This window comes from Amblyomma maculatum, chromosome 1 (assembly GCF_055883805.1).
Source record: "Amblyomma maculatum isolate TAMU_Amacu chromosome 1, ASM5588380v1, whole genome shotgun sequence".
NCBI classification, from domain to species: domain Eukaryota; kingdom Metazoa; phylum Arthropoda; class Arachnida; order Ixodida; family Ixodidae; genus Amblyomma; species Amblyomma maculatum.
In genome coordinates this window covers 326,879,466-326,892,058 of record NC_139344.1, presented here as the reverse complement: position 1 = coordinate 326,892,058, position 12,593 = coordinate 326,879,466, and the positions used below count along the sequence as shown (strand labels likewise).

At 51.9% G+C, this 12,593-nt stretch overlaps 1 protein-coding gene across 3 annotated transcripts in view; it reads left to right on the top strand.

Moving 5' to 3' along the window:
• The window catches only part of LOC146207370 (plexin-B-like), a 207,152-nt gene that overhangs the window by 160,439 nt on the left and 34,120 nt on the right, over positions 1–12,593 (top strand). For all 3 annotated transcript variants that reach the window (XM_084586984.1, XM_084586988.1, XM_084586976.1), the window contains 2 exons: positions 2,657–2,833; positions 7,619–7,747. In XM_084586984.1, coding sequence (XP_084443110.1) covers positions 2,657–2,833; positions 7,619–7,747 — 306 coding nt within the window. The remainder of the gene's footprint in view (positions 1–2,656; positions 2,834–7,618; positions 7,748–12,593) is intronic.

Genomic DNA, 12,593 nt, shown 5'->3' with positions numbered 1-12,593 from the left:
CACCGAAAGGGGGAAAAAAAGAAATAGGCTGTCAAGTGGTGGAATCCAACCTCTGGACCTTCGATATGCTACCCCTACGTCGCTGAATGGGTTCGAATGGGTTAAAAATCACTGTCAAGGCATTAATCGTGTCGGTGTCTAGGAAAAGGTGTTTACATTTCATGCTTTACATTTCGTTTATTTGTTACTGAAAGTAGTATGCCGATGTCATCGATGAATTGTGTACTGCTAAGGTTCAGTTCAGTTCAGTCGTTCAGTCGTGTCTCACTCTTCGTGACCCTATGGACCATGTCACGCCACTCTTTCCGGTCTCTCACTATCTTCCTAACATCACATAACTTCATCTGCAGTGCCTCGAGGATGCCATCTAACAATCGCATTCGCTGCCTACCCCTTCTCCGGCGACCCTCAGCCTTTCCCAACATCAAATCTTTCTCCAGCGACTCCTCTCTTCTCATCAGACGACCAAAGTAGCTGAGCTTTAACTTTAGAATTTGACCCTCCAATGAGCAGTCAGGGTTTATGGTCGACAATATCGACTGATTTGATCTTCTGGCAGTCCAAGGAACTCTCAAGAGTTTTCGCCAGCACCACAATTCAAACGCGTCAATTCTTCGGCGGTCAGCCTTTTTCACAGTCCAACTCTCGCATCCATACATCACAACTGAAAAGACCATAGCACGAGTTATACGGATCTTGGTTGGCAGACTAATGTCTCTGCTCTTTACTAGGCGGTCAAGGCTAACCATTGCTCTCTTTCCCAGAAGCAGGCGTCTCCTAATTTCATGGCTGCAGTCTCCTTCCGAGGTAATCTTGGAGCCCAAGAAGAGAAAATCTGTAAGGTAGCTAAGGTAGCCTCTGTTAACTCTTATCTCCAACTCTTCCCTATCCAGACCCATGAATACCTTCTGTCAAGTGGGTTCATATATCGCTGCTCAAATGTCCCGAGTGCAGCGAATCTTTGGGGGCTGTGGTTCCTCCGCCCTGTTTGTGATGGTAAATTACTAACGGAAGGTATTCTGTATAAACGAATGTTGTATTGACCGCCCAGTTGCTAAGAGAACGTTATGCAGGGTCCTTACGCGGAATTTCACTGTAACGTCTTCACTTACGTGAAGCGCCCCTTGTCGTCGTTTTCCGGACTCAGTTTCTCCGGCGTGTTTACTCACTTCTTCAGGAAGTCGAACTCCGCGAGGTCATAGCCCAACTGACCCTGCGTGCGAAAGGTGTGTGAGCGTGGCTGCAGAGTTTCTTTCCGTATATTTTTTCAAAAGCTGCTTTCTGTCTATCTCCTCCCACGTTGAAGAGAATCTGCGCTCGACATGGCTGCGGCCCCCATGCGTGCCTTAAGTATATGGAGAGAGAGAGAGAGAGAGAGAGAGAGAGAGAGAGAGAGAGAGAGAGAGAGAGAGAGAGAGAGAGAGAGAGAGAGAGAGAGAGAGAGAGAGCAGCCTGATTATGTATCCGGAGTTCCAAACCGCCTCCTCTGCCTACGTACCTCTGCCTGTCGCGCGGCGGGAATTTTTCATTCTTTTTCTTCTGTCTTCGTTTCGATGAGTGGCGAATTAATCGGTGGTCTCGGTCGACGGCAATTTTTATTCATGATGACGCTGCGCGACTGCATGGCGACCATGAGAGCACTCTCTCTCACCGGGAGCCACCACCGCTGGCATGCGGGGCTTGCGCAAGGAAGGAACGAGCGATATTTATAATTTCGAACGGAGCCATTCAGGCACTTGAATATGCTTGTACACACGATGTCGGCGGTCGAAGCGTTTTCTTTTTCTTAATTTGTTCAATATCTCGAGAGAACATTTCTATCTTTTTTTTTTTTCAACGTTTCTCATAAATACTACGCCTTGTTTGTGCGCGCTGGACGATCCGGGTCATATAAGCACGTTCTATGTATAATCGCATAACGAATGGCATGGGCGTGGAAACGGCGTTTCGTTACCCCCCCCCCCCCCCCCCGCCCCCCAATTTTTGTTTTTCAATCAGCGATTTAGTGCGAAGCTGCTGTTCGTTTTTGTTTTCGCTACGGCGTCTCGCCGTTGGTTCGAAGCGGGAACGAAGGAAGACCTGAAAGAAACGAGGGACATAATATTAATATACTTTTTTCGTCGCTTTCGCCTTTAATCACGTGTTATGAACGCACGTCTATTGCCGTGTGGTGGCCGCCCTTTATAGATATGCCGATCAAGCGGCGATCATGTGACCCCATATTTAACTTCATTACTGCCGGCGGCCCGTGGCGCCCTCTGGTAGGAGTATATACCAAGTGCCCTTGATATTCGCCGCTGTTTATCGTTGGAAAACCGGAGTGAAATGCTGCTTGTTTAGTAGGCTTGGCTTCTGACGTCACTGGGGTATATGTCCCCTATGTTACGCTGCCTGGTCGGGTCGCCTCGCAACAATGTACATGCACAGGTATTATAAACGGGAACGGTTTGTGAGCGTGACACCTCTGATTACTGCGCAAATGCATGCGATTGAGGAGCTTACGTTTTCCTAATTTGCCGAGTTCTGTTCCTTAAACGGAGGGATACACTTAAGTTTATTTCTATGTTTTGTGCTCGTTACGTAGAGAACCACTTTGTTATGTGCATTTGCCTCTTCGTCTGACTTGCTTTCTCCTCTTTTCTTTCCCCCCCTGCAGCAGAGCGGCAACGTGCTGAGCTTCTGCAATGAGACTCTGAAGCTGAACGGCAGCTCGCCCATCTCGCGTACCGCCAGCGCTGTGTTCGAGAACCTGACGCTGACGTCGGTCGCGGCTGCTGCCACGCCACAGCACAGCGTCGCATTCCTCGGCTCCGACAGAGGGCGCCTCAAGAAGGTACGTTGCGTGTACCTCCTCATCTTTCTGTGGCACAATGCGGTTCGTTACACAACGAGGCCCACGTGCAATGCTCGGCGCCGTCGCTCCTCGCTTCGGCTCTTACATTAAGTGGATGAAGCTAACAACTCAGAATCCGTGCTGTAGGAAACCGCTGAACGCTGGGAAGCTGTCAGGTACCACGATTCACACTGGTAGATGCCTCTGGCGCTCTTCAGGAAACTGTGTTCACCTTGATCGGCCCGTGCTTGCATGACTTTGATTAGTTTTGAAATCCTGTCGACTGCGCCAGTTGGAAGTCGCGCTTCCTGCCTTGGGTCGGAGAAGCGGACTTGTGGGCATGAATAGCTAGCTGTGAGGTTAATTTCAGGCGCTCTTTTATCGCTTATTTAGTCCGATATATTGAATAATATATCGGACTGATATATTATATATATATCGGAATAATATATCGGACCCTGATATGACTACAACCCCCTTTATGTTTGTTTCTATGTTTGTTCTTTTTATTGTTATGCACGTTCCCATCATCGCCGTTGTAAACCAATAAGCCCCCCCTTATGTAATGCCTTCGGGCCTTTAAGGGATCAATAAATGAAGTTCACATGCTTCACTACTTCATTCACTGTTTGCGTGCTGTATCTGGGAAATGCGGGAGTGCTGTCGTGTGTTAGCCACTTGTGTGCTAAGAAGGGGCGGTTTGTCATGGCCTGTTCGCGACTTCGGCATAATGACTGTTGATGCCTTCTGTTGGATGCCATCGCTTTGATCACTAGATGATACCGCCGCTTGCGCTAAATTTGGCTGCACAGAGTCAAATGGTCGTCTTCGGAATCTCAAGGCCCTGGCATCGCGCAGAGAGCGCTCTTCCCTTTCATCTCTCGAGCGAGAGGCGCATTCCGCTCTGACAAATCTGTCAGCGTTTCTCCGCGGCGCACGGATGCGTCGATGCCGTCGGCAAATTGGACTCGGGAAATGAGAACCGCGCGCGTCATCGATTTACAGCCGCAAGGCGTCGCCTTCTCTCTGCCTCTTTCGACGTCGACTAATTGAGAGCGTCATCGTCGCTGCGTGCACCGGAATTATTTCACGCGCACTAACGCTGGGGGATTGCGGCGGTCGTTAGCGCCGTGACGACCGGATTCCGAGCCGCCGGCAGCGGCTTCGCGGCTTTCCATGTCCCCCCCCTTCTATCATTTTCTGTCGTGCTTCCATACCGCGCCCGCGCCGAATTCCGCGCCAGGGAGCAAAGATGGCGGCGAGGTGGGGAAGGAGAGAGGGGCAGTGCCGTCCGTGCAATCCGTCACCTGTGCGGTGGCCGCCAATTCGTTCCGGACTGCAGGCCCGTTCCTATATTTCGTCGCAACAGAAAAAACCCTCCGGAGTGCTCTGAAAGGCGAGGGAGGCAGGTGAGGAACGGCGAGTCCCTGCGGGTTGATTCGAATCGGGAAACCGTGATCGTGCCTTACAGCTGGGCCTTTCCCGGGAAAGCGCTCGTCTGGCGCAAATTGGATGTCGTCCCATTCCGGACGCTTCCCTTCCCTGCCCCCTCTCTCCATCGTACCAGCACAGTTTGTCTTCGTTCTTCATTTCTTTTTCTTTTCGTTTCTGCATTTCTTTGTTTAACCCCCGCGTTACCCTTCTTCCCTCCCCATTCTTTCCGATTACGACTATTCGTTCGGTGCTGCGATTGCTTTTTTTTTTTTTTTTTTGTCTTCTTATCCGACAACGCGCTCGCGGAATGTACTGCTACTCGCCTCCTGCCCCAGCCAGGCAGAGAGCCACGCCATGTCTCGGCCACGCGTCCTTTTGCCGCCTTCGTGAAATGGCCCGCAAGGATCGTTCCTTCAGGCGACAACGGTGGCACAAAACAAGGGCTCTTTATTCCCCTGTCTTCCTCCTCATCTCTCGCTCACCTTCGCGTCTTCTTTCTTTGGCCCTTGTGCGCGCACACATCCCCCAATCCGCCCTCTTTCCAGAAACTTGTTTTGGCCGCTTTCCGCCAAATGTGGCAAACACACGCACATTGTTCCCCTTCTTCACCGTTGCCGCTTTGTCTCGGCGGCTCTTTTCAATCGCCTCGCAATACGCCGCATTGTTTTGATCGCCTAGACGCAAGGCTGGCTATCGTCTCTGCGTGTATTTTTTGTGGGTGTTCCTTTTTTTTCCTCACACGGAGAGTCGCCTTGGCGCGGCATTTTCCCTAACGGCCCGATGAGTCGTCTTGTTCGAGCCCCGGGGCCTCCTCCTCTCAATCCCCCTTTGCGAGCTTTCTATTTTCTGCCTCTTTTCTGTGCTCCTTCCGAGGCCATTTCCTTCCTCTCGCTATATGTCTCTATTTGTTTCCTTCCCGCCTTCCCTTCGCTGCCCTTAATCGGCCTGCGCTGTTTCCTGTCCGAACAGCGGCAGCGACGCCAGGTTCGGGTTGTGTGCCCTTTGAGGTGAGAATGGCTCGGTCCCCAAACGGCGAGGGCAGAAAACAAAGGTGAGCGCCTTGGGGAGAGGGCAAACGAGAGGTGGGGAAAAATGGGAGTAAAGTGAACGTGTACGACAACGACGAAGCGCCGAGTATAGGGAAGGAGGCCCGGCCCGTAAAGGAGCAGCGGGGCAGAATGTTTCCGAGTTCCGGCTGGCCGCCAAACGATTTGTCCGGCGACGAGTTGGATTGTCGTCGATTAAGCGATGCCTTTCGTCCCGCTGCCTTTTTCTTTTTTTACTGGGCTCTGGCCGGCCCTCCTCTACTCATTGCTTCCCTTCCTCCCCAATCGTTGGCAGCTTGTATACGACATGGCCTTCCTCGCTCCGAATGCGTCGCCAGCTCTTTGCCATAGCTAAGCGTTGCAGGAAGCGAGACGAACGTGGCACCGGTGAAAGCGTTCGATTAGGATCGACCTGCCCGGATTTCTGCCGGGCGTGTTGCGCCTCGTTTATTGACCCATTCGCGCGCACCGAGATAGCCAGCCGTGAACGTTATTGGGTGAAATAAACGAAGAAAACACTCATGTCGTCTTATGCAAATGGTCGACTGTGCACGACGATTTCGCTCGTTACGCTGTGACGGACCATATTCGGTCTATCAGAGTTGCAATCGGAAAGACAAACAGTTCGTTGTGCGTCGCTGGCAGATTGTCACCGTTCCAGCGCTGCGGTCGTCACTGCTTCGAGAACAGTGGTCTGGCCGTACGCCTAGGCGGATTTAAAAAGTGAAGCGGGGCTGGTAGAGGTCCGATTTCAAGAGTTGTGCATGTATCCAATTGTAACCGATGTTTCCACACGCGTTTATTCATGCACAGGGCGGATTCAAATACGCCGTGTTTCGCCACGTGCTGCGTAGAATGGAATTTCGCCTGGCAAGCAGAAGCGAACGGCGCCACGTTTAATTTAACTGGCCTTAAAATTTAACTAAGTAAGCTAGGCTTCGTAGCACTGGTACGTATGGCAACAGACAAAACCGTGGCAGCTTGCGCTTCCTTTTCCTGAGCACGTTCGCATATTTCGGATCCTCGTGTCCGTACACCGGACGCCCCTGCCACTCTGAGACGCGGTTGTCGTTCGTCTCGTTCGGGCTGCATTCGCGGGCTCCGATAAGCGCGCCTTCCCGCACACGGTCACGCCCCCACTTCCACCCGTCTCCTTTTCCGCTCAGCGCGGTCTTCGGCGTTCGGGCCCTGCGTGGTCTCGGGCCCCAGATTGCGTCTAAGTGGGCGTTTCCTCCCCTTTTTCCTGGTTCTGGTCATCGTCAGCGTCTAGACTGCAAGCAGCCTATCCGCCACTCTACCCGCTGGAGGGGGCCGCCGTGGCATGCCGGGACGGTGAACTCATGGCCGGCCTCCGTTGCGTGCTCTCACCGTGCGGAAATACGTTGTTGAATGCGAGCCACGGTATCGAATCGTGGCTGCGCTGCCCGCCATTTCCATCCAAATGCGAAAAGCCCTTGTGTAGCGCGAAATGGCAGTGTGCACGTTTAACAATTATATATGGGTGAAATTAATCCAGGAGTCCAAACTACCGGCGACTGTTTCTCTCTTTCTTTTACTTCATTTTTCGCCCCATCGCTCACGGCGTGGTTCAACTGTCCACCGAAAGTGGTACAGTTACTGCGCCTTCATTTCCCCTTAGCCAAATCTTCGTCATTAATGCGAAGACATGTCCAAGTGCGAAAGCATTAGGAATGAAATGAAGGCTAAAGAGGCTTCTGTATGAATGCCTCTGCCACTTGCCACACCTGGCAGGTGTAAGAGCTACCTGCTATTTACCACTATTGCTACACGAAGACACACCTGCCAGGGTTGACAAGTGGCAAAAAGGAGGTAGATCACTCTTTTCGTCTTGTAGTAAACAAATGGGAGAGGTTCAATACTTCGATGTAATGAAAAACTCGGCTGCAACGAAACACGGATATTACGAAACCTGTACGTGTTCTTCATTATAGCATCAGCGGATTCGAGAAATCGCACTCTGTCGCATTTTCTCCGCATCAATCCAACTGATTGACCTCATTGTTTTTCCTCGGTAGCTGTCTTCACCTGTTGGTTCCGATGTGCATGCGTTTTCATTTTTCTTTCTCTCTCTTTCTGATACACATTCCATTAACTTTCGCAGTTCATGTACATTTCGTGCGGTTTAAATATTAGCCGGCTGCGAACACTTTTGTATTTCGTGGTTGTGGCCTGATATCTTTATCTCACATTTGTGTTTTTGTTTCTTTTTCTCCCGTGTATGTGATGCGCCTGTGGACATCTATAGTGACGCTCAGTGCTTCTCTTACTGCTTTTTTGTTTCCAGATGTTCCTCACGAGTCAGGGCCGGGCCGAGCAATTCGAAGAAATAGTCATAGATGAGGGAAACCCCATTTTGCCCGACATGGAGGTCGACAAGACGGGACACTTCCTCTACGTGGCCTCGCCTTACAAGGTCAGTACCGTCTAGAAGCTCTGCCGCTCAGCCAGGTCTTCACGCTAGAACTTCAGCCTGTGCGACGGGGGGTCGGAATATAAATTGGAAGTTTGAAGTTTCTTCCCTTCAGTTAAATGTCGCCGACTGATGTGTCCCAAATTTCATCAATGGCTGAACTGCGTCTTGTACTGTCGTTATCTTGAAGCATGGTGATGAGTTAAATGATGAATTTAATAATAATAAAAAAGAAATAATAAGGCACCCTTTTAGCGATTGATTGAGTATTTGAAGCGAACCTGTGCTGACTTTGAGTGCTTTTATTGCGATAGCAATACTGTGCCAGGTTTCGAGCCATCGCGTATTTCCTTCGTGCTAGCCTAATTGCTGCTGTCCATATACTTTGAAGAACACGTAGATTTTTAGGTATCTTGTTTTTTGGTCACTTGCGTACGTGTTTTTTTTTTTTTTTTTACGATTTCCTTTTCACTGTTTCCACAACGCTGCAGTTTCGAACGCAGTCGCTGAACTGGCGTGGCGTTCGATGCCGCTTCAGACACTTACTTATTCCCGCGGTGACGTGACAGACCCCGCTGTGGAGTGCATCAGCTTCCAAATCAGGGAAGCAAGACTACAGGGTGCGGGAAATAGCGGGTGCGGGTGGGCCGCCTCTTCTCTTGCGTTTTTCGTGCTGTTTCCCGCAGCCAGGCATTGTGAGGTATACGCGCTGATTCGAGGTTCGCGTGAGGTGGCGAACGGTGCTACCGGACGCTCTCGTAGGGCACTGAAAACAAACGATATAGAATAAATGCCGAGGTCCTTTCTCCACTGCGATTACTGCGCCTTGCGGTGGTGTGCAGTTGCGCCTGAGCTCGCGGGCTCGCTCGTTCCGGCGAATTTCGCGAGCATGACAAGCCTACTAGTTCAGCGCACACTAATCACTCGCAATTAATCGGCAAATGACAGCCGCGTTCCTGCATCATATAGAAGGTCACGTGCAGTCAAGGGTGACTTAGCGTGTTGAAGTAATTCTCCGTAATGACCAAATAGAAGAAATTGTGTGCCGCTCGAGCGCTCATTTGTGCACGCAACTATTCGAGATGTGGGTTTGCGTTTCGCTCTCTAGCTGATCGCAGCGGAAGTGGCAGCCTGTTTCCGATCCGGCATCGTGCGCCCTCGCGGGTGCTACTCGACCCGCTCTTTCGTACTGCTTTCTGTCACTCGCGGAGAGCACCGCACGAGATCAATTTCAATGACGTCGACTGAACACGAGGAGTACAGTATAGTACGCGAGCTGAAGCCGCCGTCTTTTCCCCGCTTTCCAATGAATGAAAAACTTTGTTTAGACAAAGGGAATTCTCCCGGCGTAGTTGGGGCCCTCAGTCACGTCGCTGCGACGCTCCCGCTTCCTCACCGGTTTCTCCATCGAGACGAGGACGTTGCTTTGCTTTCCGTACGCCTTCGGGTTGCTGTGACGCCCTCTGGAGAGGCCCTGACGGTCCCGGGGGACCCGGATCGCCTCGAAGGAGTAGAGCCAGCACGCTGGGTTCCCTCGCCGCGCTCTGTCACATTAACTTCTCGGCAGTCTCCAGTAGGCTTTCCGCATGTTTTTCCTCAGTGCACATTGTCGCTGCTCAGAAATGGCACGAGAGCAGGGAAATGCTTTAGCACCGGGACGTCCTGCGCTGTGAAACATGTTTTGAAATATTTCAGCGTTCCTTTTTAGCATTAAGGAAGCTGCACCAGCAGATGCAGAACGGACATGAATTAATGTATAACTACCGATGGTTTCAGGCGTTTCAGACATTAGCAGGAAAAAAAAAAAAAATAGCCGGGGTTTAGCTTTTGCATAAGCAAAGTCCACGTAGCTTCTCTTTCTCTTCTTTCTTCTTCTTCTGCGGCGCGGCGTGCTACCGGCCGGGTTTACGCGACGGGCTGAAACCTCGCGTAGTATTTTTTACGCAATAAATGGAAGACATGAAGCCTGACTCGCGATTGGTCGGTAATGTTAGAGGGACTTAACCTAGGTATTTTTTTATATTGCACTTTTTCACCCACTTTTTCTTTCGAATGCCAATTCCCTTCGTTCGATGTTCTAATTGGTTTCTATAGCAAAAATGGCGCAGGGCAACAGTGTGTCTCTGGGGTGACGACTAGTTGAGCCTGCAGCGCGCACCTAGAAGTTGCCCGTCGAAGTGTTCGCAACTGCGTGGGCGCGCCCGGGCGGGCCCCTTTTCCGTGCGCGTGGCTTCCGAAGGGCGCAGTGTGACAAGTGGTTGCGGAGGCGGCGGCCGCGTGATGGATGGACTCGGTCTGCACGGCGGCGCTGTTCTCCGTGGCGCCCGCGTGTCATTCAACTCGGCCGGCAGCAACGAGCGACGGCGTGCCGCTGCCTAGTCGTCGCCCGGGGCTCCGAAGGCTGCGCGACAGCAGCGGTCGATGCGCGGCTCGGTCCCGTTCGCTGCCGCGCTCGGCTTTGTCGGTCGTCGCGGTGCACCTGCCTCTCTCTGCCGACGCCGCGTCGTCGTTCGGACCGCTCATTTCCGGAGAAGCAGCCGGGCGCCGTTCGCGGCGCTCTCCGTGCCCACTACTACTCCCTCCCGTCTCCTCTCTGCATACACTAGAGGAGAAAGCCTGCAGCGAATGCGTCTTCGCCTGTTGCACTTTCGATTCAGACTTCCACGTTTTTCTTCCTCTTCGACGGAAAATTAGGTTTCGTGGGCGGAGGAGCTTTCCTCGCGTCCTGCTGGTTCGTTACTTTCGGGTTTCGGTAGGCGCTGACCGAAGAAGTTCGGCGTTGTTTCGACGCGATATGAACGTTCGTTCGTGGGTTTAGTGCGAGGATTTGCACCCCGGTACTCTAGGCCCTAGCCGTGCCCGCCTTCAATGTTAACGAGGCTGGTCCTACTTCACACGGCTCACACATCGAGGACGTTGCTGTTGTATTGAGGAAGTTCTTGACGGCGGATTGTTTTTTAATTTCTACTGTTTTGGTTTGGTTTATGGTGTTTAAAGTCGCAAAACGATCCAGGCTATGAGAGACGCCGTAGTGGGGTGCTCCGAAAATTTCGACCACTTAAGGTACTTTAGCGGGCGCTGACATCCTGGCCTTGCTTTTCGCCTACATCGAAAAGCAGCAGCTGCGGCAGGGATTGGATCCCGCATCCTTGGTCACAGAAGTCGAGCGCCCTAACCACTGCACCACCGTGACGGGGCTTTTATTTCTGCTATTCCTGGTTCTTAGGGTGTCTGCTTGCGACACGTGTCTTAATGCGCTGAGTTCAACTAGCTTATTGATGTAAAGCGACACGCCATCCGCATGTTCTCGCTGTTGTCCAGTAAACGCTTCACGATGGTATAAGCAGCAAAGGCCAACGTTTCGTACTTTAAAGATTAAGCGTGATGCGTGACCAGCAACAAAAGGGCAGTTCGTGACCAAAAATGTAAAGTCGATGATGTGATGCTAACCTACACTAATCGGCATTTGCTTGGTCATTATAATGTTTGAACGAACACAGAGCGATTCCATTATCTACTTGCTAAGGTTAGCAGTATTCAATATTCACCTCGTGGCCGCGGTTTTCTCATGTTCGGGTCATCAGCTGTAGAGCGCAGGCGTTAACAGACGAGCGAAACGCACGCTCTCGGTATCACAAGCTCATACGCAGGAAGTCGGCGAAAGACGAGAACCGAGCGGGATCGCACCACGCAGTCTGTTCCATCCTGTCTCGGCGACGTTCTGACATTCGTCTCATTTCGAACAAAAGGACCCATCCAGAGTCTAGAGCGGGTCAGTGACGTGTGAGAGACGTGCCGGTGGTGTAGGATGTGGAGGGCGGTCTCCAGCCTGCAATTTCGACCGCGCTCAGAAACAGCGCGACCGCGCTGTTCGCCGCTACGCTGTTCGTCCCCATCAGCGGCGGCCAGCGCCGTCATCACCGAGACGACGACGCACGGACTCAGAGACAGCGGGTGGCAGAGAGAGAGAAGGAGAGAGAGCGCGTGTGGAAAGGAAGGCGGCTATCGCCTTCTTTCATCATCGCCCCTCTCTTGCCGGCATAATGAGCGGCGATCTGCTGCAGCTTTGCCAGAGGGGAGGGAGGCAGGGCATCCTCGGCGTAGGAAGATACGGTCGGCTCATCTCGAAATACGACCGTGGCCTTGGCGTGCTCACGCCGCCGGTCATCTATTCGGGGCTTAGCGGGTCGCTAAGGCGGCCGGCGCTTCGGAGAGAAGACTTTTGCTTTTTGCCATATCTCTCCTTCTGTTCTGCTTCTAGTCGTGCCGTTTGTGTGTGACCGGCGCCGCTCCTCACAGCCTTTCTTCCCGAGCGTTATCAAACTTACGCGTGTCCGGCGGCCCCCTTCTTGCTGTGGTCCGTGCACTACGGACAAGGCGTCCGGCTCTCCGCTTGTCACTCCCCCATCCTTCTCTCGCCTTTCTGCCGATTCTGTATCAGTTTGCCGTCCGTTTTTAGTAGTTGCGTGCATTGGTGATGGTCTTGCTGCGCAGAGACACGGTCTGTATATTTGTCAGTCGCTGTTTTCCTCGGCAGCTGGTAATAACAATGGCAGTCGTTTGATTTTCAGTAGATGTCTGTGCACTGGAGGTACAAATGAAACGCACGCAGCTACTTCGTACTTTAATCTCTCTGTCCATTCCCATGTTAGTTTCTCAAGCCGCATATATGATCTGGGCAGTTAACAGCCCCGGCATTACCGGTTGTTGTGTTTTATCGTATTTTAAACCTACTTTGGGTTTAATGATTGTTATTCAGTTGTTAAAAAAGGTTATGCGTGGATTTAATGAAGCTATAGGTTACACTTGAAAAATGTGCCGAGCACAGGACCGCAACCCGCCATACCAG